General features: G+C 56.4%; 4 protein-coding genes across 5 annotated transcripts; 1 reads left to right on the top strand and 3 right to left on the bottom strand.

Annotated features, from left to right (window-relative positions):
* Window positions 1–1132: 1132 nt before the first annotated feature.
* On the bottom strand, window positions 1133–9390 carry P4HB (prolyl 4-hydroxylase subunit beta). The gene is made up of 11 exons (XM_066332228.1): window positions 9192–9390; window positions 8732–8938; window positions 7810–7943; window positions 7470–7607; window positions 5188–5292; window positions 4780–4905; window positions 4343–4543; window positions 3599–3719; window positions 3212–3393; window positions 2716–2802; window positions 1133–2170 (listed from the first exon to the last, which is right to left on the bottom strand). Exons 1-11 carry the CDS (start codon window positions 9346–9348, stop codon window positions 2084–2086), a joined length of 1545 nt encoding a protein of 514 aa, XP_066188325.1. The 5' UTR covers window positions 9349–9390; the 3' UTR covers window positions 1133–2083.
* Window positions 9391–12138: 2748 nt separating this feature from the next.
* ARHGDIA (Rho GDP dissociation inhibitor alpha) lies at window positions 12139–19854 on the bottom strand. Its single transcript, XM_066332191.1, has 6 exons — window positions 19728–19854; window positions 15504–15713; window positions 15061–15144; window positions 14504–14580; window positions 14264–14327; window positions 12139–13802 (listed from the first exon to the last, which is right to left on the bottom strand). Exons 2-6 carry the CDS (start codon window positions 15691–15693, stop codon window positions 13603–13605), a joined length of 615 nt encoding a protein of 204 aa, XP_066188288.1. The 5' UTR covers window positions 15694–15713; window positions 19728–19854; the 3' UTR covers window positions 12139–13602.
* Window positions 19855–20123: 269 nt separating this feature from the next.
* On the bottom strand, window positions 20124–24228 carry ALYREF (Aly/REF export factor). The gene is made up of 6 exons (XM_066332183.1): window positions 23964–24228; window positions 23666–23797; window positions 21689–21836; window positions 21470–21533; window positions 21172–21349; window positions 20124–20401 (listed from the first exon to the last, which is right to left on the bottom strand). Exons 1-6 carry the CDS (start codon window positions 24189–24191, stop codon window positions 20387–20389), a joined length of 765 nt encoding a protein of 254 aa, XP_066188280.1. The 5' UTR covers window positions 24192–24228; the 3' UTR covers window positions 20124–20386.
* A 10-nt stretch (window positions 24229–24238) lies between these two features.
* Window positions 24239–24743, top strand: ANAPC11 (anaphase promoting complex subunit 11). Of its 2 annotated transcripts, none has more exons than XM_066332190.1 (2): window positions 24239–24519; window positions 24612–24743. In XM_066332190.1, exons 1-2 carry the CDS (start codon window positions 24340–24342, stop codon window positions 24663–24665), a joined length of 234 nt encoding a protein of 77 aa, XP_066188287.1. In that variant the 5' UTR covers window positions 24239–24339; the 3' UTR covers window positions 24666–24743. The 2 variants fall into 2 exon arrangements, with proteins under 2 accessions (XP_066188287.1, XP_066188286.1); XM_066332189.1 differs by having other exon boundaries at window positions 24283–24448; window positions 24520–24743.
* The last annotated feature ends 976 nt before the right edge of the window (window positions 24744–25719 follow it).

Here is a 25719-nt window from a genome sequence, read left to right as displayed (position 1 = left end):
GAACACTTCCAGCCTGCTTTCTTGGAACAGCAATTAGGCATCTACATCAGATGGCTGCTAAGCTCCTGCTCTGCCACAGGGAGCCTTGGGCTAGGAGAAGCACCTCCTCTATGCTGAGCACAGTGGGTCTCTGGCCAGGAACAGAGGAGAACCACTGCAGAGCTCAGACCTGGTCACAGTTCAAATGGCTGTACAAAATGCACCAGTTAAGAGTCAAATTCTAGACAGCATCTCCCAGTTGAACTTTATTAGTGAGATTCCCATCCTCCCCATCCCAAAAGACAAAGCAGCTGTCACCAACCAGTCCAGGCCACCAGCACTCTTTGGCCGTTGCTGCATCCCAACAAACCTCTGTCAGTCATGTGGGGACACAGCCCTGGAGGGAGGTGGCTTCAAAGGTCGTCCTCCATGTAACTGCAGGTACAGCTCTCACACACACCTGGCTGCTCTCCTGTCAGGGACAATCCTTCCTGATCCCTTGGTGAGTAGTACCTGCTCTGCCTCAGCCCTGGTGCTGCTGTGTCCAAAGCTTGGGAACACCAGATCAAGATTCTGCTGGGGCTCAGCTCCCAGGGCACAGCAGGACAAAGCTGGAGCTGGAGCCAGAGACAAGTGCTGTCCAACACCCCTGTGCCATTGCTCCAAAACACATCCCACTTGCTGAGAGGCACGGAGGTGCCCCCAGTTGTCCTCTAGCCTCACTGTGCCCTCCCTGTGACATTTATAGCGTATTTTCTAACCAAAATACCTTCAGCAACAAGCAGCAGGTTTGGAAATAGCAGCGTGGCTCACAAGGTCATGTGAGCCTGACTAGCCGAGCTGTAGCAGGCCTGGCGTGCCCCGATTCACTGCTCCAGAGCAATGTCCCCTCAGCCCAGCCAGCTGGACGAGGGGCTGTGCCCTCCCAGAGCCAAATCACGGCCTGCTCACTCCTAACAGAGTACTTGCACAAGCCCATAGAACCTGGACAGGACACAAGCATTGGGATGTTCTTTTCCATTACAAATTACATGGAGAAAGTGACACACACGCCCCATTGCAGTGGAATCCCTTGAGAATCACCCTACAAGTCTGATCTCCCCTTCCAGGGTAGGTTCAAATATCCTATACTCTGATAAAGACAAAGACAGAGTAGTATTAAAATCTCAACTTTATTTGGCCATCAAATTCAGTACCAATGTTATTGTAGCAGAATGCTAAGAACCAGCCTGATGCAGCTCAGGCCTGTGAGGCACTCCCTCAGTCACATTCCCAAACCCCAAAAATTGCAAATGTCCTGTTTGATCTGTTTATCAGGCCCTCCCCCACCACCCACCTGCCGGGTTAACCCACTCAAAATAATTCATGGAAAGGGATTGCAACTCTTGTCTTTGATCAAAAGGATGTCAACATAGCTGGTGAGCCAGCAGCCACCTCCACCCTCGGAGCCTGCCACAGCCAGTGCACACATTCCAGTGCACATATTCCATCTCTCCAGGAGTTTGGAATAGTCATCTCCAAGTGTCTTAAAGGAGAAGGGAAAGGAAACATCTGGCTAGCATGAAGAGAAGCACCTTCACATACACCTTTCCCCAGGAAGCCATCAGCCCTCTGCCCCAATATATATTAAAGGCCAGCCCCAGGGAAGAACAGCTGACACCATCAGGGACCCTGCCAGGTGCAGAAAATTAGGGGCTTTAGTTTTAAAAGAAAAATAGAAAAAAAGCTGTTTTGGAAGATGTTAGTGGCAAGGCTCCAGACTGTCAGGCCACTGAACTCCTGGTACCACCTCACAACCTCCTGCTACCCAGAAGAATAGATTCTCCAGACAAAAGCTGTGTACAAAAAAGTACATCACAATAGAAAAAAAGAGCCCAGCTGGCTGGGCTGGCTCCCTAATGACAGTTCCCTTTTCAAAAGCCAAAAGAAAGAAAAGGTAAGTGTACAGACAAGTGAGGGTAAAGCGTTACTTTAGAAGCCAATCCCTGGATTTCCAGTCATTTACCTTCTGCTTTAAATCTTAATGGGTTTCTGACTCACTGGGCTGCATCACAGCAGCCAATTTAGTGTCTGATTTTTTGGGTGATGTAGACCAGTGTTCTCTTTACAATTCATCCTTTTGGAGTTTCTGCTCATCCTCATCACCTTCCTCAAGTTCCGTTTCTTCATCCATCTCCATGTCCTCCAGATCCTGTGGAGGTTACAGACAGTTCCTGGTTTCTGGCATATGAGGCAGATCTATCTAGAATCAAGTAGTGAGCAGCAGCCCTCATCTGGTCACTGCCCTCTGCTGCATACTAACAAAACATCCAGAGACTTCGATCAAGAGCTTTGGATTCAGGACTTGAAGGATTAGGAACCCCTGGAATCTGGTACCTGTAGACCTGTAATAGGCCCCCCACACCCTCCTCCCCCCCAGGAGATATACAGATATGTGTCATTGATCATACAGCCCAGTTCCAGGTGCTGAGTGCCCTAGCAGAGCACAACCACAGCACTGCTACTTTACACACACACAGTGCTCTCCAGAAAAGGAGCCCACTGCAGGCCCAAAGCCAGCCAAGGCTGCACCTGAACAGATCACACTGATGTGGGCACTCTGTTCACCAGCAATATGCTCTCCTGGCATGTAACAAAACAGGATCTTATTTAGGACTGAAGATTTAGGCACAGAAGCAGATGCGACCCATGCTCCCTGTTCCCAAAGGCCCAGAGTACTCCATTCACATTACTCACATCATCAGCAGCTGCCCCATCCTGACCTCCGCTCTCCAGGAATTTTTTGAAGCCTTCTAGTGTCCTCTCTCCATTATAGTCAATTACCTACAGGGGGAAAACATAAGGACGGTGGTTATGGGCACTACAGACCCACACCTCTGGAGAGGAGAATTCTCTTTCTGAGCAACAGTGAACATGCCAAGCAAAAGGGAATTTAAAAATTCACCTTCACCCATATGAGACGAAGGAAAACAGCTCAGCCACTAGACTTCAGAGATCACTGCGAGGAAAGAATAGCCTGCAGATGAGCACACTGTCCTCTATGCTCCCTCTTTTCCCCATTCCCACTTCCCACTGCCCCCCAAACTCTTTCCTACAGCCCAAACCCCACAGAGGATCTTGGGTGTCCTGTAGACTTGCTGTGTTCCATCCCGACAGAATGCAGATCCCTCCCAAAGGTCTTGTCCAAAACCACTTGAGCAAGCAGCTGAGTATTCCCGTGCTCCCTGCTTACATTTCTGCCAGATCCTGCAGGGAAGAACTTGAGTGTGGGGAAGCTGTGGATTTTCACTGCCTCCACTTCATTAGCCGTCGAGTCCATCTTGGCAATGACAATGTTCTCATGGTCCCTGTAGGTTTCTCCCAGCTTGTCCCAGATTGGGGCCAGCTGCTTGCAGTGACCACACCATGGGGCATCTGTTAATTACAGAGACAGAGTTGCACCAACAATCTAACGAGGTACCACTCCTCCCCAGCCAGGCAGTTCTCACACATCTTTGCAATCAAGGCACTGCTTTTGGGGCACAGGCTGCAAAAGGCTTTTCCCCTAATCCTGGTCACACAGTGTTTTGGCAATCCTTTCACATCAGTTACTTGGAATCAGCTGTAGAGAGATACTCACAGAACTCCACAAAGACATTCTTATTCTCATCAAAAGCAACTTCTTCAAAGTTCTTCCCAACCAGAACTTTGACGGGCTGCTTGTCCCAGTCTTCAGGAAGATCCTGACTCATTAGGTGGGGCTGGAATAAAAAGTGAAATTCAGACAAACTGCTACATTACACAGCTGCTTCGACTGAACATGCAGTCACATATCCTGGAAAACCCAGGTTTCACCACCCCACTGGTGCCTCAGATTGTAAGCAACCAAATGATTGGTGACTTCTCCTACAGAATCTCCTTTTCACCCTAACCCAGCAGGAATAGCAGGTGCTGTTGTGCTGAGACAATGGCAACAGAGCTCTGCAGGAGGGGAGCAGCACTGCTGACAGTCCCATTCTCCCATTCCCAGAGGTCTTGGCTTTGCTGGGTGAGCCACACACAGCCCCTCCAGCAGATAGGAGCTGACAACTCTTTTCACCATGCCACAGAATTTACACCTTCCACAGACTGCTGGCAGAAAGAGCAACTAGATCAACAGCAGTCTCCACAGGGAGAACACAGCTGCTTGGCCATGCCCAAGTCCCTCTGCTTAGATTGCTCTCCTACAGCCTCCTGGCTCCAGCAGCTTTGCCTTTCATTTTAATCACAAAGCCCATGGGATGTTCCATGCAGAAGACAGAGGTGCTTCTCCAGCCCCTCACAGGGAGCATTTCTGTTCCCTCTCAGCTACCTCATTCACCACCAGTACTGTTTATCCACACACCTTGATCTTGCCTGCCAGGAACTTATCACAGAACTCTTTAATCTTGTCTGCTGTGAGCTCATCAGATTCAGGTTTGTATTTGGTCATTTCTTCCTCCAAGGTGATCAGACGTACAGCTGGGCACTCTTCCTTCTTTAGGCCAAAGAACTCCAAAATCCTCTGGTTGTCACTGTGGTCACTGTCTATGAAGATGAACAGGATCTTGGGAGGAAAAGAGTGAAAGGCAGGAGATGAACACGAGTACCTTGTGGTTACTGACACTTCACACACATGCTTGCACCAAGTGTAGCTGAATTGGTTCTTTTCCTCCCCTGCCCCAGAAGAGAGAGCTGGCTTAAAGTCCTCCTCAACAGCTGCTCCATAGATAAAGACAGTGCTACACTTCTCTGCAGGAGCAGGGTGGTCTCTTAGCTCATGATCCAAGAAATCCATCTCACCTTCCCTTTGAAGTTCCCAGCTGCACTCTTGAAGTTGTCCAGCTTCCCTTGATAGTCAGACACACTTTTTGGTAGGAAAAGCAGAATATGAGTCTTAATCTCTCCTCCAAATATTTTAGGAGCAGTCTGAGGAGTAAAAAGAAAAAAAACCTTTACTTTTTAGAAAAGAGGCAAATTAGTATCCAGACTAGTTTAACTCCACTATGCTGACTAGCCCATAGCAGCCTCCAATACTGCAGGACTGCTGTGCACAGCAAGTTCATACCTGCCTTATTCTGTCCTTCCCACTCCTCCATACCCCCAGTGTCAGTTCCACAATAAAACATGACCATGGAATCCACAACTGGACCTTTGCTATATTCTCACAGCAGCCATGGGAAGGGCCTCATCAGGTGTCTAAAGTCTCACCTGCTCAGTGAACTCTATGACCAGAGGCAATGAATTAGACTTGATAAAGTTCAGCAGATTATCTTTCGTGAAATCCCCTTCAAAGTTGTTCCGGCCTTCATCAAACTGCAAGAACAGACATTCTTCATTAGAACACTTGTGCATCCCACACCAATCTCACAATGCCTTCACACCAGTCACTGTCCCAAGGGATCTCAGCTGCACTCATCAGAGCAGACTTCCATCTCAACAAGGTTACCACATCTCCACACAAAACCTAGATCAAGGTGTCCATCTTCCTTGCAAGCAGAGATTTAAATCACCCCCCACTAGAAGGTAAGCAGCAGGTCAGATCTCAGCCTTGCTCTGCATCACTGTGAAACCATTCCTGGTGCAAGTCACCAGGACAGACCCTGAGCAGCTGCCTCCAGCCCTGCGGCGTCTTCTCTGCAGCAACCAATGGTCAGAGCAGACACTGCAGCCAGACACTGCTGGGAACGTCTGACAGCAAAGCCTGCAGCAAGCAGTGACTTCCTCAGCCCTGAGGAGTTCATTCCAGTCTCTGTTAGGGACAACAACACATGTTGCACATCACACTGGAGGAGGTGCCAGGTCCTGTTCTACAGGGCCATCACCCACATCATCCCTGACCAGGAGTCCCAGAACACTGGCAACCAGAGACAGAAACAGCTACTGAGGGCTCACCAAAGTTGAGGGATGTGCAGAAGGGCACAGCAGTGCCCTGGCAGGGCCATACTCGAGTTGCTGACAGAAGGAAGAGTGTACACTCAGACAACCTTCTGTTAGGGGAGGCACACCAGCCTCAGTGCAAAAGCCAAGGAAAACACTTAGCATCAGAAAGTAACTTTGCAAACACTGAGGAGTTTTGCAGAGTCTCTCAGCACCATCAGGACAGCTGTGCAAGGACCTGTGCAAGTCTGGACAGCTCACAAAGAGTAGGAGAGGAACAATGAGCCAAACTCTCAGTTCAGATCCAAATAATGGTATGGAGCCAAAGCCCAAAACAGAGCCATCAAGTTCTGCTGCCCTGGTGTTCAATTACTGTGGGTGCTCCTTTTCTCCTTGATTTAGAGTAGATACATCTAAAAGCTCCCATGGCACTGCCATGCCATTGCACAGGAACAGGGAGGAACCCCAACGGCTGTGCAGATCTAAGCTGCTTCTTCCACAGAGTCAAGCACTCCTGCCCCATCCCAGCCTGGTTACTCCTGTTCCCCACACACAAAAGGCTGCTGGGCCCAGAACTCTGCCCAGCAATACCCAGAGTGGGGCACACAAAGCTACTCACACAATAGCACACAACTACCAAGTGAGACAAGAACAAAAAAACTCATCCCTTCTCCCCCCATTTTGCTAACGCATTGTGAGGTCATTAGCCAGATATTCCTTCAGGCACATTAACCCAAGGGGCTCTGACTCAGAATTTAAGTCTACAAGCTCTATCACCATTAAAAAACCAAACTAGTGTCAGACGTATAGTAGAACAAAACAATTATTTCAGGTGAACAAAAAGAAAGTCTTGTGCTAGGTCAGGCTGGGCAGAGTCATGATTGATGAAATTTACAGTAAGTGTGAACACAGAACTGTCCTGCCTCACAGCACCTCTGGGTGAGGAGCCACCAAGCCTCTTGTTGTCTGCTCAAAGTTGGAGATTTATCCTAGTGACAGGCATTCTCATGCCTCCATAAGTACACTCATGATTCTGTAGGTAGTCAGCATCCCTCTGCACATAATCCACTGCCCCAGCCCAGTCAGCTGGAACTGCAAATCCTCTTAGGAGCTTCTTTGGAATCCCTGCACTGCAGAAGCCACAGCAGTGAGACAGAGTAGCTCTTGGACACAAAAGGGAGCGATGGCAGCTGAGGCCAGCAGAGAGCAATGAAAAGCAACTCTAAGACACAACCAAAGAGCCAGAGAGCTCATGTACTGCTCTCTTGAGTCTGTCCAAGACTGTGACCACTGCTGCACTGCAGAGAGCTGAGGAACAGGGAAGTGAGTGAGGAACAACTTGCATCCAAAGCCCAGCAGCTCTGGGAGAACAGCACAGGGCTGGAAGACTGACGCAGATGCACACTGTAGGTCCCTGAGGCTCCCCCACTCCACAAAGAGCCACAGGCCCTACTCTTCCTCCCCAGGCTCTGGGGCCCAAGAACAGCTACACTAACAGCATGGGGCCTTTGCTGGTTTGTCCAGGGCTGAACTTACTGGAGTTTGACTAATTAAAGAAAAGGAAAGAGACAGCAGACCCCAGTGTGGTGCTCAGGCTTGGCACCAGCCAGTACCTTCTTGAAGAGGCTGACACCGTCCTTACTAATCTCGTACTTGGTGAAGACATCAGCACTAGAGGAAATCCCAAAAGGAATATCATCCACAGCTTCTGCTGCCAGGAGGAACTCCTTTGCTGCCTCTGATGCCAAATCCTGGAGAGTAAAGAAAGGTGTCTCAGAGGGGCCACATCACCTGAAGCATGCACATCCCAGGGCACAGCCCAAGAAACTGGAAGATCAAGTAAGGCAAGATAGTGAACACTGCATAAGGCACAGAGCCTTCCCCAGCCAGGAGGAAAGCAGGGAAGGCCCTGGATACACACAACAGCATATCCAGGGGAAACACAAACTCTACCTTGAAGAAACCAATCACCACCACTTCACTGGAGTCCACCAGTGCCTCTGCAGCAGCAACATCATCCAGGGTGGCAGCAGCTGGGCCTGTGCGCTTCCTCAGCCAGCTGACGATGTCATCTGCTTCCCTGCCAGCTACACCAGGAGATAACAAGGAGTCACTTTCCTCCTCAACAAAGTCCGAGAGCACAAAAGCCTCACACTTTGATAGAGAAGACCTTTCAGCAGCTAGTCAAGAGACCAGCAAGAATCAAGATATCATTTACGCAACTCTTTCCCTTTCACTCATGGTGTAATTAAGCTAATCCCTAATTGATAAGTCAAGGTACAAGGGCCTCCCAGGAATCCATTCTTCTCTCACCTCCTGCCCCTGACCTCAAACTTTGACCAGCAATGCAGCAATTCTCCAGGACCTCAGTATTACTTATGTTATTACCTTTTCCTTCCAAGATCTTTATTCCGGATGTTACCCTCTGTTACTAGCACTGTGTGACTCAGACGACTTAGCTGAATTCTGTCTTGGCCTTCCTTACAGCTCTCTCACATCCCATGTTTGCCTCTTCACTCAACAGCCCAGGCATGTTTTCAGTTCTGAGTACTGCACTGCTTGAGTCAAGTCAAGCCATGAAACAAACCAAGCTCAGGTCACTTTGCTTTCCTACAGGAAAGCAGCTTCCTCCACTCTAACTGACCATAGAAATCTCTCCAGAGGGAGGCCATTAAAGGTTGTCCGGTTTCCCAACGGCCCAGCACCATTCCCAAGTCACTGTCACACTGGACCTTGTCCAGGCACAGCAGCACAGGTCCAGCAGGGGCTGTGTGCTGGGACCTGGCGCCACGTTGCTGCCCTCTGCACCCTGGCGGCACATCCAGACTCGGATCACCTGTGCCCTGCTCCCTGTCCCCGTCCTGCCCCTCCTCACCCGTGTACTCCTTGGGCGCAGCTTTGTCACCGTTCTTGAAGAACTTGATGGTAGGATACCCGCGTACGCCGAACTGCTGCGCCAGCTCCGACTCCTCAGTGGCGTCCACCTTCGCCAGCCGGATTTCCGAGCCCTCCGCCTTCAGCTTCGCCGCTGCCTTCGCATACTCGGGCGCCAGCGCTTTGCAATGCCCGCACCACGGGGCGTCTGTGGGATGGGGCGTCAGCGCCGGCGGGGCCCCCCGACTCCGCTCCCGGGCGGACCGAGGCCCGCTCGGACACACGGAGCCCCGGGACGGGACGGGCAGGGGGCCCGCAGACCCCGCGCTCCAGCCCAGCCCCACACCCGCCCGGGGGAACCCGTCCCTCAGCACCTCTCCCCAGCCTGACCCTTCCGTCCCTCAGCCGCACCCTCGGTCCCCGCCCGCCCGTTTCCCCCGGCCCGGCCCCGCCGCGCTCACAGAACTCGACGAGCAGGTATCGGTGCTCGGCCAGCGCCTGCTCGAAGGAGTTGGCGCGCAGCACCAGGACACCATCCTCCTCCTCCAGCGCGGTGCCGCGGGCGGGCAGCGGCAGGGCCAAGCAGAGCAGCGGGAGTAGAGCGCGCAACCCCGCCATGGCTGATGGCGGCCTTCGGGACGAGCTGAGACAAGCGCGCGACCGCGGCGCCGCCTCCCTCTTATAAACCCGCCCCGCCGGCCGCTGTCGCGCGCTATTGGTTGCGCCGCCCGCCTGCCATTGGTCAGCGCCGTTGTCCCAGCCACCGCGAACCTTCTATTGGCTGGCGGTCCGGACACGCCCCTCACCCACCGCCTCGCGTTGGCTGCTGGTCTCGCTCCCCGCCCACAGGTCACCATTGGTCTCTTTCCCCGCGATGCCGCTCGCGATTGGTCAGCGCCGCCGCCTCGCGTGGCCCCTGCCCTCGAACGTGGCACTAGGGAAGCGCCGCCGGGCGGCACTGCGCGTGCGCCTGGGCACGAGCGCGTGGTGGATCCTGACTGGGCCGCGTGCCCCACGTGACCAGCCCGGCGCGCGAGGCCCGCCCTGCCCCGCCCCGGAGCCGCCGCGGTTTGGTTCCAGGCGACCGGGTCCGTTCGCCCTCCCCTTGTACCTTCCTCTCAGGCGTCGCCTGGCGCTCGGGACCCTCCGGCAGCTACTCGGGGTCACCGCGGCAGTGCTGCCCTCCCGACCCTGTCTGTCCTCTAGCGCTGGGCTCCGACCGGCCCGGGCACCGGCCCGGCTGCGGCTTGGGACAGCCCCGTTTCGCTTTGCTGCAAGCCCGCCAGTCACGGAGATGGGCCGGGAGAGCTCAGGCGGCGCTGGCATCCCCGCGGGAGTCGCAGGGCCTCTCGGCAAACTTCTCACAGAGAAGGCACCAGGCGGGAACTCCTCGTGCCCCCAGGCCGAGCAGAGGCCCTTGAGGCTCCAGATCAGAGCACGCGGTTGTGGGCCTGTGGAGAGACCGGGCAGAGACAGTCTGGTGACCGCGGCAGGGGAAAATCCCTTCGCTCAGGTCCGCCTGCGCTGCCGCGGTACTGCCGAGGGTCCCGACGGCTGCTGCTGTGCGCTGAGTGGGGCAGGACCCCGGGCTCTGCCCGTTGCCAGGGTACCGGCGCCTCTGCTCCGGGCAGCTCCTGCGCACGCAGGTGCCGAGCTGGAGCGGGGCAGACTCCGGGCTCCCGGCCGCGCCCTGGGGACTGCCAGCCTCGGGCTGCTGAAAGGCGCTGCTCTTTGGTCCGGGCAAGGGGCCACGCCCGGCGTCCTGGGACCCTGGTGTGAGGAGCAAGGAGCTCACCAGCTCCCCGTAGAGAATCCAACTGCCCCGAGTGCTGCCAGGAGCTGTTGCCCGTTCAGGAGCTGCGGCCGGTGCTGAACCAGATGCTGCTGTCAGGCCCGCTAAGAGTCCAGCGAGGTTTTGGAAGGCAAAGCTGAGCACACGGTGAAGGCACCGCCAGGGCCAGGCAGGCACAGGTGCGTTGGTCTGGTAGAGAGGGAATCAGCGGCTACATTAGTCCAGGCCACCTCGGAGCCTGTCTGGTTCCACGGCTGGAAGCCATTGCCCGGAGAGCCCTGCAGCGATGTCTGCTAAAAGGGCCGACCTCGCCCCGGGGTAGTTCTGCATGAGCACTCTTGCTTCGACTCTGGCTGCTGTACTTGCAGACCTGTGGTGTCAGAGGGACTTGCTGCAGCTCCTGCACAACTTCTGGTGAAGGTTCTTAAGGTGCATCACCTGGCAGCGGCTGAGGCTTTACTTTGGGAACCACAATTCATGCAAATGATTTGTCCCACCCAGCTGTGACTGGAGCCACCCACACCTACGTGCACTCATGGCATGCACCAGGCAGAAGAGCCCAGCTGTCACCCCACAGGAGGAAGACATGCCAGAGAAGAGAGACAGAGAATCCCCAGAGCTGGAGCCTAGTACAGCTGTCCTGCCCCTCCAGGCCTCCTACCGTGGTAAAACGATCTAACAGAAGCCTCCACACCCTGGGTGTGGAAACTCTTGCTAAAGTGCTGGGGTTGCATCAGCAGGGTGCTCATCTGACCCTGCCCGCAGAGTGGCTGTTGGGGGCCAGCACAGGGGGGCCTTTGTTCAGGCTATCAGGCATATCTGGGCTCTAACTGACACACTGAGAGTGAAGCCTGTTCCCTGCTCCAGTCCCCAACTGTCCTCCATGGCCGCCACAGTGCAGAGGGCTGGGGGGGGTCACAGCTGGGTACTGCTCTCCATAGCAGCACGACTCACATGTGCCTGCTGGAGTGGGCACTGGCCATGTGCCGGCCTCTGCCTGGCCCACACTGTTGCCTTCAGCCCTTGTCCTTTCCAAGTCCCATCATCTCCTTTAGCAGCTCTCCAAGGCCCGAGGAAAGGGCCTGCGCTTGTGAGCTCCAAATACAAGAGGGAGCCTATGGAGTTCTCAGTTGCCTTTGTGAGTCTTTGACCAGGAGCTGTAGACTCCTCCTCCAGGTTCTTGAACACCATGGATTCTGTAAAGACCTTTTCATGGCCACACTTTCCTTATCCTTAACACAACATGCCACAGGCTCTGTAAACATCCACAGGCTCTTATCATGGTGCCTCTCCTAGACTGTGTTCTCTGATCGCCTCTCTCATTCCTGTGACTGCCCAGGAATTTCCCTTTGTGTGTGCAGCTGGAGCAGTCATGCTGTGGGTTCAGAGCTTGCCTGCTCCTCTGCTGGCAGGAGACGCCCCTTGGAAATCCCTGTTTTCACTGCCCCACACACTCCCACCCCTCACACTGCGGGCAGTGCGGAACAGGGCAAACAGCAAGGGACAGATCCTGCATACATATTGCCATGGGGCCTCTCCTCCTCTGGCAAGGGCTGTCCCAGATCCCATTTCACATTCTCGCAAGCCCAGAGATCCTGCAGCCTGGACAGTACACGGTCAGTTCAAAGATTTTATTTAACTGTCATAAAAGGAGAAGCAGACGATGATTCCAAACCTGTTAACCTGGGTCTAGGACTTACAGACAATACGCACCAAATCAACAAAAAACTCTCTAGGGGCAGGGCGAGGGGAGTTAGAGGCAAAGACGTAGCTACGAGAAAGCCACATGTACTTGGTCCCAGTTCTAACCTCAGTGTGGTAGATCCAAATTGGAGGGCTGCAGAGGTGGCGCGTGCCTGCCCAACCCCCCCGGTCTTGCAGGGGGCTCCCGGGGCTTCTGTGCCCCAAGAGCTGCAGCTGTGCAGCCAAGGGTGGAGGCTGGCATTGCTGCGGGTCTGTGGCAGGCACGGGGGGGCCGAGTGTCAAGGCAATTACTACTGACAGGCCAGGCACAGATTTTAAAGGCAGAACAGATACATAAGGCATTAACCGCTTCAGAACACTTGTCCATCGCAAGCTCTTTGTTGATCGCATCAGGAGCAGCTGCAGAGACAGAGTCGTCCATCCTCAGCCCAAAACAGCTGGGAGGGCAGATGCTGTCCTGGAATTTCAGTGCTTTGCAGCTACCTAGGCTGCAATGAGAAGTGCGAGGTGATGGCAACATTGGTGACCCCTGCACCGCCCTGCCCTTCAGCCCCCTCTGTGCCGCAGGGGCACCCAGAGAGCTCAGGGCTCAAGGCTGGGGTCCAGCCAGGCCAGTGCTCGGGGTGCCAGGAAGGGCAGCCAGGTGTCACCCAGGATGTCACACCCTCTCCCCTCTGGAGATGTCCTGTCTCAGGTGAGGAATGGACCAGCAGTGAAGTGGGAAGTTGTGAATCTTTCCTAATAACACATGAGGGGCATGACCAAGCTGAGCCCATGCCAAGAGACAGGAGGGCAGGTGGAGTTTAAAAAGTGTAACAGGGGCAGGACCCCCTCCCTAGAAGATACATGTTACACATTTAAGGCATCATGGTTACAGGGAACATCCACAAATGAAGCTGCCCAGGACACTGATGGGGTGGAAAGGGCAGGCAGACAACACTTGAGCCAATAAACTGATTTGACAGCTGCCTGGCACCAAAATTCTTCAGCTACTTGGAGGCAGTAGCTACCCTGAGCTGTGCGCAGGAAAGCCAAGCACAGGATCCTAACGGGGGTTCCTCCCCTTTGGCACCTCCTGGATAAAGGAAGGTGGGAAGCAAGAAAGGGCCTGGCAAGGAAGTGGGCACTCCCCTCAGTGCTGGGGCAGCACAGCCCCAGGACGGGCAGCTGGAGACCAGATGCAGACAGCATGGTTTGGTCAATGCACTCAGCAATTCTCTGGGGAGGGGGCACATAAAAAACTGAGCTCTCTGGTCAAATGATAATGGGGGTGACAGGTAAGAGGGTTCCAATGTCAGCACTTTGGTACAGGGGGGGAATTCTACGGTAGCCACTGTCTGATTCAGGCTCTCTGTGGAGTTTGGCCTCAGGAAGGGCTAGTCCTTCCAATCCTTCTTGATGGTCAGGTTCCACTCCCAGGACAGGTGGTCAGTCTTATCATCATCTGTGAACTTGGATTTGATGTTGTAGCTGCCCCGAGCCAGCATGCCCTTTGGGGCCTCTTCCATGGGGGTCAGAAACTCGTACTCCTCTGCTCGGGGGCCATAGCTCCCAACCATGTATTCAGTCTTGTCAACTAAAAGGACAGAAAGAAGTGTATGGAGGCTGTTCAGGAGCCTCCCCTGCGTCTGGGGCAAGGCTAAAGCAAACGAAAGGTCTGTTACTATTACAACAATCCATTGAGCAACTCTAACAATAGGAATCTCACCCAGTTCAGAGCTCCCTTCCCCCCACCAGGAATGGGCCCCTCCTGTGGGGAGTGACCTGGAAGCACTGGCAATGCTGTCAGCTGTGACCTGGTTCCTGCCAAGCTCAGAGGGGAAATGTGCTTGGGGATCACATGCTGTGCAGCCAGCACCATGGGCTGCCCCACCACTGCAGGCCTAGGAGTGTCTGCAGAGCTCCACGGGCCCAGAGCTCCCGGGCCACTGAGGACTGTCCTCTCCCTTGAGGAGCTTCTGAGCAGCCCCTGTCACAGCACCAAGATGAGCAAAAGTATTCACACAGAGCAGCACCAAGTCACAGAAAAGCACTTACTTTTCACGCCTTTCCGGAATGTGTGCTGGATGTACTTCAATCCTGACACAATCTCCCTGTTTACCTGCAGAGAGAGGAGCAGGGACTGAGCAGGACATCTCCACTCACACTGCCCACCCCACCTGCAGGAAGAGACCATTCCTTCAGCACAACCCCACTTTCAGGGCACAGGTGTTCCCCAAGCCAGGACTGCAGCGGTCTGGGGTTCCATTCATTCCATTTCCAGATCAGAATCCTTACCCTAAAGGAGATTTTTATCCGGTATTCCACGCCCTCCTTCAGCACAAATGCTTGCTTCTTGTAGCTTTCCAGATCACCTACAGGGATGAGAGAGGGTTGCTCAGAGCTCCTTTGTGCTGTGCTCTGGGGTGAATTTCTGTGGCATGAGGCAACTGGGGCAGGAGCCACAGCAGCAGGGAATGGCTCTAGCTACAGGGCCCTCTATGCTGTTGGAGCCAGGCAAGCAGTGCCTTGCAACAGGACACTGCAGCACAACCATGCAATTAATTCCAAACTGTTTCTTTGCAGATATTTGTCCCAAGGCTGTCACCATATCACAGCTGCCATGAATGTCACCATGCAGACTGGAACAATCTGCCTGCCCCATCTGGTGCCTCACACCTCTACAAAACACCCAGGTGTCACAGAACTGCTGCTGGGCCCCAGGTACAGATTCTGCTGAGGCCAAAGCACTGTCCTCTGCCAGCGCTTCTGACACAGTAAGGCTCATCCACCTTGCCAGCAGTGCTCCTGCCAGCTCTGCCCAGGAGCAGGGCTGGAATTCCCTCCCAACTCACCTGTCAGGTCCAGCTCCAGGGGGCCTGGAGCAGTAGCGCAGACCAAGGTCAGTTTGGTCACCACCACATTTGGAGCGTTGGGATCTAGAGACAAGAGAAAAAGCTGTTAAAACACTCATCCCCCGACACTGGCCAACACAGCTCCTTTTCCTTCCAGTGAACTTCTTGAAAGAGCACCAAAACTAGCAAAAACAGCTTCTGACTCTTAAGGATCAATGCTTCCATTGCACTGGGCCCAGCCCACAGTGCTCCACAAAGGCAGAGTGCCATCCCCACCCTTCAGCCCCTGACCCCTACACTACAGGCCAGCGATGGGCATGGGGGAGCACAGACACAACTTTGTGCTCTGGGCTGTGCTCCTGCCCAAACATAGAGCTGGGAAAACAGCTCCCAGGTGGGAGCAGGGGCAAGGCCAGAAGGGACCAACACATCCCAGGGCTCACCTGCGTTCACGGTGACGGCGCCCAGCAGTGCCTCCTTGTACTTGCGCAGGCTCTCATCGTCCTTGTCCAGCTCCTGGATCTCCTGGATGCTCTTCTGGGCAGGTGGCTTATAGTTGACAGAGTGTTCATCCTCCTCGTTCTCAGCTGCAATCTGGGCCAGCTGCTCTGCCGTTGGCTCCTGCTCCGCCATCCTCACACACGTGACCCACACTGGAGTAGAGAGGAGAGGTGTGACTACCCCAGATGACCGCACCAGCAGCAGGATTTTCCAGAATTGCTCTGCTGTGACTCTGCAGGCTCCCACTCTCACTGGGACCCTTCACACTGCTCCCTGGGAGACACAACCTTGCCAAAGGCCCCCAGCCCCTGCAGAACCCTCCAGAGGCCAGGTCTCATCTTCAGCCTTCAGAGGCCCAGGCAAGAGTGAGGAAAAAAATCATCCTCAGTGCTTTGCTTGTAATATAAATACTCCAAAACCATAGGGAGGACATTCTTCTCCACAAGATCCACCAGGTGAGACTCAATTGGAATAAACCAGAGCCCAGAATAAACCCAGTTCTGCTCTCCACAACAGGATTCCAGCTAAGACACCACTGGCATGAATGCCAGGAGCCTCTGCTGTGATCTTGTGCTCACATTTTGTAACTCAGTCAGGTCAGTACTCTGTGACAGGTGCTTTGGCAGAGTGGCATGAGACACCTGGCTCAGCCCTTTGCAAAGATCTGTGACAGACACAACCAGGGAAATAGGAAATGAAGTAGATAAGGTGTGGAGCCTGGCTCAGCTGCCCAGGACTCTGCCCAGGAAATGCCCAGCTGCACCAAGGGCTGGGCAAAGGTGATGCCAACACTCCATTAAAATCTTCAGTAAAAGCCAGTGACACATTCAGGAGTTCTTGGTGTTCCACAGGGCACACTGTCTGAAGGGTTATCCTATGGCAAATATCAACTTGGACTCTCTAAAGTCTAAAAACACTCTGGCACAGCTTTAGAAAGCTGGGACACCATGGGGCTATACCAGGGCTCTGGCCTTGCGTGGCACAAGCATCTGTGCCAGGAACTTTTCCCGCTGTACCAGCACAGCAAACGGCTGGCCCTTCCACATGGCATCCTCCAACATCCTCACACTGAGTGATGTGGAAATTTGTCTTCAAAAGGACATTTAGTTTCATGTTACAGATGAACAACTGGTGGGATTTCATGCCAGTGTCTCCATATCAAACCCAGTCCCTTGCTTCTCCCAAACAGCTGCCAGGCTTGTGGACTTCAGGAAGCACTGAGCAGACACTCACTCACACACCCTGCACTGCTCCATCTCCTCCCTGCATTCTGCCCAATCCCCTCCGCATGTCCTATGGCTCACCTCTGGGCTAGATTATACCTCCCATGGCCTTCAGTTCGTTCTAACTCTCACAGCTTACTCTGAGAGTATCTGCAGCTTCCAGGAGTGTAAGCGACAGAATTTCAGTTTTACAAAACCAAGGTCCCAAACTTGTGGTGACTCCTAAATTCTGTGACTGAGCCTTCTGTGAGAGCACACTAATCACACCTGCCAGAGGATCCACTAGCATCCACACACCTATCTCCAACAGTGGTGGGTACACTTCTGTGCATGAGCATCCACGGGCACCCTCCACCTTCCAATTTTCAGACCAAGCAGAGACAAAATCTCTCACAGCCAGATCAGTGATGGCAGGAGCCAAGAAGCAGCCTCTGCTCCAGCACCTGAAGCTCTTGGAGCCAGTGCACTGTGAACAACAGTAGCAGTCCCAGTGCAGCTCCCATGGCTGGGAGACAGCTGCATTGACTGGGAACAGCCTTGGCGTTCACAGCCCTGACTGCCAGCAGCTGCTCACCTCCAAGATCCCAAATCCTCTCCTGGGCACTTTGGAAATGCACTGGTTTGGTGTCAGCATAGAGCTGCCACTCCTCAACAGCTGATTCCCCCCAGTGGAACACACGTGGTGACAGTTTTCTCCCAGACGTCACTAGCCCCATCTCCACCAGACCCACGAGGAACCCCTCCCACAAACTGGTATTTAGCAGTTTTGGTATTACATACATGACACAGAAGAAAGCCCAAACCAACCAAAAACCCAAATCCCCAGCTCTTTGGTCACGTTCCTCTGTTCCAGCCTGACTTCTGTGATCCAAAGCTAAAGAATCATGCATACCACCACATAGATTAATCATGACCCACCCCAACCCTCTCAGGATCTCTAAGGTGCCAGGAGCCCACCAGGACTGAAAACACTCCTGGGGACCAGAACTAGCATAATTCTGGTCAGCACTGCAGGCCAGGCTGGGCTAGGCTCTGGGGAGAGAGCCCTCACTTTTCCTGTCAGTTTACCCACAGATCCTGGGGATGCCTCTGCTCCGTGGAACAGCACAATCCCCTGGGAGCTGCCACTGCCACAGGAAAAGACCCCAGCCTGTACTGGAAGCAGAGTACAGGAGGACTCCTGGATCTTCAGAAACAGACCCTGGCTCCCTGCAGATCCTCAGGATCACAGCAGCCTGTAGAAGGCAGCAGGAGGTTGAATCCCCACCTGGGAATTTGCACTCTGCCTTCACTGCTCCCTCAAACCAGCAGTTTCTTCCAGATTCTGAGCACATTTTGTGCAGCACAGAGCTGCAGCAGCTAACGCGAGAGCCTCACTTCCTGCCAGGCAGAAACACTGGCGGGAATGTCCCTGCTCGTGTCCAAGCGGACAGTGGGAACCATTGACTCCATACCCTGGAATGCCGATCCCACGGCACCAGCATTAGTCAGAGTATCTTCGGATGAGCTAATCAGCTTCCGACATCCATCAGGCCCCAGCGCAGCCGTGGACGCAGCAGTGCCAGCTCCAGCAGTCCCCACCCTTCCTTCTTCCCGCGCAGGGAAAGCCTGCACAGCCCCCCGGAGAACTCGGCTGGAATGTGACCCAGCAATAACTAAGTGCTTCTACAGGGCCCTGTCCCAGTCTGCTCTGCCAGGACAGGGAGCCAGAACAGCCCCACCTGGCTGCTCCACATGGACAGCTCAGATGGTTCCCAGGGGAGTGGGGGACAGCAGTAGCACAGAAGGGACACAAGCCCAGCTGACACTTCCTGAAGCCAGGCGCTGCTAGGGCATATCCAGGCACCACTGCTGCACCAGTCACTTTGTAAGAGCATCAGAGGAATTCTCATTCCACCTGATCCCCTTGGCTGTCTCACAGCCCCACGCAGGAAGGACTCCGGGAACAGGAGGACACACTGTTGCCCAGTGGGAACTCAGCAGTCTGAGGATGGAGGATTTTATTTCTTTTTGCTCTGACATATCCCTGATCTGTCGTTCACATGGGTGAGAGCCAGAATGAGGGCTCACAAACGACTCTGGAAGCGTAAAGACCACTGGCAGTGCTACACCAGGGATGCAAACCAGCACCGTGGGTACCTGGAGCTGGGACTCTGACCCATCCATGTGTGTCAGCAGCCGAACCCACAGCAGTGAAACTGTCCCCACTCCACAGTCACAGAGTAAGATCCTCCACACTGGAAAAATGTTGGGACAACCGGAGCAACAAAGCGGACCCAAAACCCTTAAGGGAACAAGAGCGACCGGCGGCTTTCCTCACCACAAACAAACGATGGTCAGGGCTCTCAGACCGACTCCCGGTGAAACGCCGCTGCTCCCGGTGGTCATGCTGGCGGGGGAGCGCAGGAATGGCGGCTCCCGTGCAAACCCCCCGCCGGGGCTCGAAGCGCACCCGGCCCGCGGCGCTCGGGGTGGAAGGGCCCTGCCTTGACACGGAGCAGCCCGGCTCTGGTACAGTGTCTCCCAGTTCCTCATTCCGTACCGAGCGGCCATTTATGGACAGCTCGTGTGCGCCAAAGGCACCGCCGACCCCGGGACGCGTCGGGCCCGGCGATCTCCTGCACCGCCCCTCAGACCGAGCACCGGGCAAAGCCCGCCGGGCACTGCCCCAGCCCCTCAGGCGAACACGGGCCGCCCGCGCCCCGCGCCCCGCGCTCCGCCCTCGCCCCACGCGATCCGCTCCGGGACGGCCCCACCGGGGGCGGCGGCTCCCCCGGCCTTCGGAAGGTCGCGCAAGGGCACCCGGGGCCCCGCGCCCGCCCCTCGGCCGCGCCTGGCCCTTCCCGCGGCCCGGAGCCAGCGGGACGCGCCCGGCCCAGCCCTTCCCGCCGCACCTCGCCCCCCGCCCGCCCGGTCCCGCCGTTCCCCCTGGTCCCGCCGTACCGGTCTCGTCTGCTCCGCGCTGCGCTGCCAACGCCGCGGATCCGCCCAGGCCCCGCGCGCCCCCGCACTTCCGGGACACGCCCGGCACTTCCCGTTACTCGCCGCCGCGCCGCCGCCGCGCTTCCGGCCGCGGACCGCGCGCTGATTGGCCCGGGGGGGCGCGCGCGGGCGGGCGGAACGGAGCGGATGGGCGGGACCGAGGCGGAGCGGGGCAGCACCCGCAGGGCGGGGCACAGGCATAGGGACCGGGAGAGCGGTCCGGCACCAAGGAGACCAGCGGGACAGGACCGGGACCAGCGGCGGGGACAGGTACACGGCAGAGCGGCACGGAGCATCACGGTACGTGTGGGAGCGCGGTGGGGCGCGGGGCACAGCGCGGCAAGGCATCGACCACAGTTCTAGACATGGTTCTATTTTATTACGGCAAAGGTGAAAAAGCCACCTTGGCCCAACAGGCAACCAGAAAAATTTATCCCAAAAATAACTCGGTACAAAACAGGTCTGCTGAGAATTAAAAAAAACCTTTACAGGAGTTAAAACCTATCCCAGAACATAAAAGTAAAACAAATCCCATCCTCGGTAGTAGTAGCCACAGCCGCAGCCCCTGCCGGGAGTGTGGAGCAAGATTGGAGTCCTTCCCTGCGCCCACTGCTGTCGCTTTAGCTGGTGTCCATCTGGAAGAGAGGGGAGGAACTCTCACCACGTGCCTCACAGCAGCCCTGGCACCTTGTAGCACCCCCCTGCACCCAAGCCCACCCACTTCTTTGCCGGCAGCCTGGCCCTGGTGAACCCCCAAGCGCTGGGGGACAGCGACAGGCAGGTCCAAGCCACTGCACACCATGCTGAGCAGACAACACCCCTACACTGCTCCAAGGCTTTTTCTAAAATCCCGCTTATCCCACTTCTTCAATGTTTTTTCTCTGATTTATCCCGGTCCTGAACCACCAGCTCTGCTGTCACGGTGTCCTTGTGGCCTCAGCTTTGTTGGAATCCTGACCCAGCTATGGCTGAGCAAGTTCCAGGTACAGTTGCAACCTGCCCATGGCATCCCAGGCTGGGGCTCATTTCTGCCACCAACATTACATCCTCTCCCCCAGCAGCACACCACACAGTTCTTCCACATGAGATTTTCCTTTCTGTTTTCCCATTCCTGCAACCTATCAGCTCTGTGAATTTTGTTCTGCAGATGCTGCTCATAGTGGCTGTTCCAGCTCTGGAGACTGGCAAGAGCAGAGGCTGTTCTTCAGCCACCAGGAACAGGTGACAAAGTACTCTGGAAAGCATAGCTGACGCCCAAGCCAAGGCACAGCTCAGCTTCAGAGAGAGACTGCTTCAGTCCAAGGGCCCAGAAAATGCTTTCCCTTTTCTGCCAGCTCCAGACTGCCAGTAATTCCCAGGATGAGATGCTGTGGGGAGCCCACGACCATGCCCAAGCAGCACTTACCCTGGCATTGTAAGCATCCAGCTGTGCATCTAGTTCTTCTGCAGAGAGCTGCTGTTTGGAAGTTCTTCCAGCTCCTCTGCCTCTCCCTCTGTTCCCACCACGAGTCCCTCGCCTGTTGCCTCCACCTCCAAATCCCCCCGAGACCCCACGGTTTCTGGTCATGCCACCTCTGTTTACACTGTAAGTTTTAAAAGCAACTGTTTTAGTGCCTTCAGTGAACCCAAACAGGACCCACGTTCCCCAGCACGGAGGGGTCCTGCCCCTTCCAAGCCCACTGCTGGGGCAGGGGTTCCCCCACCTCTGTGCTGGTCTCCGCTGCGTGTCGATCTGTGATGTCACCAGCTGGATGTTCATGGGGCGCCCTGCAGGGAGAGAGAGCAGCCCTGAGCCCCAGGCCTGGGCAGGGAGGGACACGGGGGGAGTGGGAGAAACGTGCACGTGAGGAGGGACACAGATGTGCAGGGTCTTCCACTCCAGCTAAGAAAACAGGACAGGGAGAGGGGCCACGCAGACCCACCGTCCAAGGGGACCCCGTTGTACTGCTTCATGGCCTTCAGCGCGTCAGCCTTCCTCTCAAAATGCACGTCTGCCGTCCCTAGACTGCGACCAGATCTGTCGTAGTGCACAGCTGCCTTCTTCAAGGTCCCAAACTCCGCAAAGAGCTCCTGAGCAGGAGAGAGAAAGGAGCACGGCCGTCCATCACTGCTGCAAACGCTGCAGCACCCCACACAGACACACCAGCGCTTGTCCAACCACCACAGACAACCTGGAAAAACACCCAGTGGCAGAGGGGAGCACAGCCCATCAGGAAGATTTCAGGGAGTTGTCTCAAGTGTCAAAACCAAGCAGAACTCAGTGTTCATGTCCTGCAGAAGGCATGTTTACAGCCAAGTGAAGCAGATTCAAGGGATGCTAACCTGTTTTTCTTCCCTGGGGAAATGGGTGTCTGCTGAAGATGAGTCAAAGCAGCAACTATTGAAAATACTTCAGACATCTTTCTCACAGAGAATGACCATGTGAGTGCAGGGATCCACAAGACAATGACACTTTTACTGTGCTGGAGTTGTGCCCATTAGGAATATACCCCAAAAATGGAGACCAACAAAGTCCTCTGCTGAGGTCTGTCCTTTACTGCCACAAAGGCTGGAAATAAAGAGGCAGCAACAGAGCCACCAATTTTGTTTCTCAGGTACTACATTTAGGAAGCCAACAAGGTTACTGCACTGCCAGTGTCAACCTGCTCCTGAGTCACAACAGGGCTCTCAGCAGGGCTGCTGGAAGAGAACTGCAAAGAGCACTTGTCAGTTGCTTTCTGGACAGAATGTGGCAAGCAGGGCTGTGTCAGCTTTGCCCAGAGGCCGAGGTCAGCTGCTCCTGCCTCAGAGGACACAAAGAGCAACACTGCACAGCTGCTTTATGACCAGAGCACCTTCGGCCTCTCACACCATAAAGAGGCATTAGCACAGGAACAAAACCAATCCCACATCTGAGGCAACACTAAATTATGGGACTGGGGGCCAGAGCCATTGAGTCAGCCCTGCTGCTAAACAAACCCCAGCAGGAGCTTGTGCAGCAGCAGGAAGGTGAGTCCTAGCTGCACACAAGGCGCAGGGGCCAGGTTTTACACACTGCAGCCTCATAAACAGCAACTTATTTAAACTCAATCTGAACTTACATGAGGAAAAGAGATGGTGTATAGCACACTACTCAGTGAGTAGGTGACCTGACAGAGGTCCCTTCCAATCCCCCAGGCGCAGCCAGATTGGTGCGTGGAGAGGCTGGAATGAATGAACCGATGAGGAAAGTCTGACAGCACTGGCTTGGTTTTCCCTGGTGAGGACATGAAAGCCAGAGGCCAGGGTGATGGCAACACTCCGTGGTGCAGGAGCCCCTGCCAGGGACATACATGGCACTCGATTCCTGCACAGCTCACAGCCCACTCATGACTCTGTGACACCCCTCAGCCTCCAAGCACCTGGCTGCAGGCACTGAGGGCTCTGACCAGCCCAAACGGGGCACGGCCATGACAAGTGGACGACAGAACACCAAGCAGCAGCAGAGAAGCTGTTCCTGTGACACTGATGGGGGTCACAGGTTACACTGATGGGTGTATCCTCGGGAGCCCCTTGACACCCAACAGAATGTGACTGGACAAAGCACTAGAGCCCACCGACAGGGACAGCTACAGCTGTGCACAGCAGGAGCTCACAGAGTTCACAGTGAATTCTCCAATCACAGCATGATCCAGCCGAGTCACAGCATTGTTCCCCGTCCCGCATGCACCGCTATAAACCGAATTTTCCAGCCCCCTCGAGACCACCACGTTCGCAGCACAGCAGGCACACGTACTACAAACCCCAACACTGGGGATTCACCCGGGAATCGTCGGCCCCGAGCGCAAGCTGGAGTAGAGCCGGCGGGGTTCCCGCAGGCACCTGACCTGGGCGCAGTGAATGAGGCTCCCGCTCCCCTGCGGCGCCTCCCCGAGCCCCACCTGGATGTCCGCATCCGAAACGCCGAAGTCCAAGTTAGAGACGAGCAGCTTTCCGCCGGTCTCCACACCGGCCCCCGCCCCGAAGCCGCTGTCGAACAGGTCGTGCTGCCACTTCTCGGGGAGTTGCTTCGGCTGCAATGAGACCAGGACCTCGCTGACCGGCGCCAGGGCCCCGCAGCCCGCGGCCGCGCGGGGAGTGGACAAAGGGCCTCCCGCGTCCGCGTCCCCGCCCCGCGCGGACCCTCCACCCCAGCCCGCCGCGCCGCCGCGGCCCAAGCTCCGCCTGCCCGGTCCGTACCCGGCTGTAGGGTGCAGGCCGGTTCCTACCGCCGCCCCGGGCCATCACCGGCCGGTTCCGCACGGGGCCGCCGCCCGCGCGCCCGCCGCCCACGCCGCCCCGGCCGGGCCCGCCCCCGCGTGCGGTGCCGCCCCGGCCTCGGCCGCCCCGGCCGCCCCGGCCGGCTCCACGCTGGCTCCGGTTCAGCTTAATGATGTCGTCCAGGGACATGTCCATCTTGTCGGCCATGATGGCGGCACCGCTCCCACCCGCACTTCCGGCCGCGCTGCGCCCGCGCCGGAAGCGGAAAAGGCGGGGCTGAGGCGCGGCGGGCGCGCGAAGCGCTGAGGGGCGGGCAGCACTTCCGGCGGGGCCGCGCCGGCACCGGGAGCGGGACATGCGGGTGCGCGTGCGGAGCTGGCACGGAGTCGCGTCCTGGCTGTGGGTGGCGAACGACGAGAACTGCGGCATCTGCCGGATGGCCTTCAACGGCTGCTGCCCCGACTGTGAGTGCGGGACCGGCACCGGCACCGGGCCCTGCGCACTGGGCGCGGCTGACGGTGTGTCCGTGCCGCAGGTAAGGTTCCCGGCGACGACTGCCCGTTGGTGTGGGGGCAGTGCTCGCACTGCTTCCACATGCACTGCATCCTCAAGTGGCTGAACTCGCAGCAGGTGCAGCAGCACTGTCCCATGTGCCGGCAGGAGTGGAAATTCCGGGAGTGAGGGCGGCACGGGGCACAGGGACGGGCCGTGGCCCGCCCCCGGCCGCCCCGGGCCCGCTCAATAAATGTGCGGACGCCAGTCGCGTGTCTGTGTCCGGTGTTCCGCGCTCGGGGTCGGTGCACGGAGCAGGGGGGCGGAAGGTGACTCCGCCGGGTGCCCCGCGGGCTCCGCCGCCCCGGACGCCGAGTCGCGCCTCTGCGGCGGGGGCTCTGGGTGCTGCGGCCGCGCCGGCACTGTGCGCGCTACTCGCCGACCGGGGCTGGCGCTGGTCGCCCTGTGCTGCCCCGTCGAGCCCTGGTACCTGCAGACGGCCCGGCCCCGCCGCTGTTTGGTGCGCAGAACCTCTGGGCTGCTCTCTGACCAGTGCCGCTCGCCGCACACCAGCCGCTCCGACACTGACGGCTCTGCCGAACCCGATCTCACTGTGCTGTTGCCCAGCTCGACCCACCCACCCTCGGGGCTCCGCACCGCGGTGAGTACCGGGGCCGCCCCGGGGGCTTGGACTACTCCCTACGGGAAGCTGGGCGCGGTTCGTGCCCCCACCGCATGTTCCGGAGCCCCCTCGCCCCCGCGGGGCTCTGCAGTTGGCGGCTGGAGCAGGGTCCCCACCCCAGCAGGCCTCGCCCACGCTGGGGGCTCCCCGTCTCTGCTAGGCAGGCTCCACACCCTGTGACGGTGTCTCCCACAGGTGCTGTGTGTGACAGATGTGGCCATGGAGCTGGCAGGAGCCAGGTGCTCTCCGGTGTAAGGCAGACATGAGACATGACCATGTCTCTGGACCCCATGGAGTGTGCAGATGCTTGAGCCAGTGCTGTGGCTCTGAGGTGACAATAAACATGCGTGGCATGGCTGTCTTGTCTGTCCTTGGGTAGGGGTGGGGGAGCTCACCCAGATGTGGGGAGCTCTGTGCTGCTGAGCCCTCCTGTGGCACTGAGGCTACTCATACCCAGGGGTATCTGAACAAAAGCCCTTAGGCTCAAGGGTGGCTCAGTGCCTGTGGGAGCTGCAGGGACAGCAGGAGCCAAGGGGCTGTGCTGGATAGCACGACTGTAGG

Source organism: Sylvia atricapilla, chromosome 18, assembly GCF_009819655.1.
Source record: "Sylvia atricapilla isolate bSylAtr1 chromosome 18, bSylAtr1.pri, whole genome shotgun sequence".
Lineage (NCBI taxonomy): Eukaryota > Metazoa > Chordata > Aves > Passeriformes > Sylviidae > Sylvia > Sylvia atricapilla.
Note: the sequence above shows the minus strand (reverse complement) of the source record. Positions and strands in the feature narration are given on the sequence as shown.

Coding starts and splice junctions, on each gene's coding strand:
- ARHGDIA (XM_066332191.1), bottom strand. CDS start 15,693: ATGGCGGAGCAGGAGCCAACGGCAGAGCAGCTGGCCCAGATTGCAGCT. Junction 15,145..15,503: donor CGCCGTCACCGTGAACGCAG/GTGAGCCCTGGG, acceptor TCTTGTCTCTAG/ATCCCAACGCTCCAAATGTG. Junction 14,328..14,503: donor GGATAAAAATCTCCTTTAGG/GTAAGGATTCTG, acceptor CTCTCTCTGCAG/GTAAACAGGGAGATTGTGTC.
- ANAPC11 (XM_066332189.1), top strand. CDS start 24,340: ATGCGGGTGCGCGTGCGGAGCTGGCACGGAGTCGCGTCCTGGCTGTGG. Junction 24,449..24,519: donor CAACGGCTGCTGCCCCGACT/GTGAGTGCGGGA, acceptor TCCGTGCCGCAG/GTAAGGTTCCCGGCGACGAC.
- ALYREF (XM_066332183.1), bottom strand. CDS start 24,191: ATGGCCGACAAGATGGACATGTCCCTGGACGACATCATTAAGCTGAAC. Junction 21,837..23,665: donor TTTCGGATGCGGACATCCAG/GTGGGGCTCGGG, acceptor TCTCCTGCTCAG/GAGCTCTTTGCGGAGTTTGG. Junction 21,350..21,469: donor CAGCGGAGACCAGCACAGAG/GTGGGGGAACCC, acceptor TAAAACTTACAG/TGTAAACAGAGGTGGCATGA.
- P4HB (XM_066332228.1), bottom strand. CDS start 9,348: ATGGCGGGGTTGCGCGCTCTACTCCCGCTGCTCTGCTTGGCCCTGCCG. Junction 8,939..9,191: donor ATACCTGCTCGTCGAGTTCT/GTGAGCGCGGCG, acceptor CCCATCCCACAG/ACGCCCCGTGGTGCGGGCAT. Junction 2,171..2,715: donor ATGGGGCAGCTGCTGATGAT/GTGAGTAATGTG, acceptor TAACCTCCACAG/GATCTGGAGGACATGGAGAT.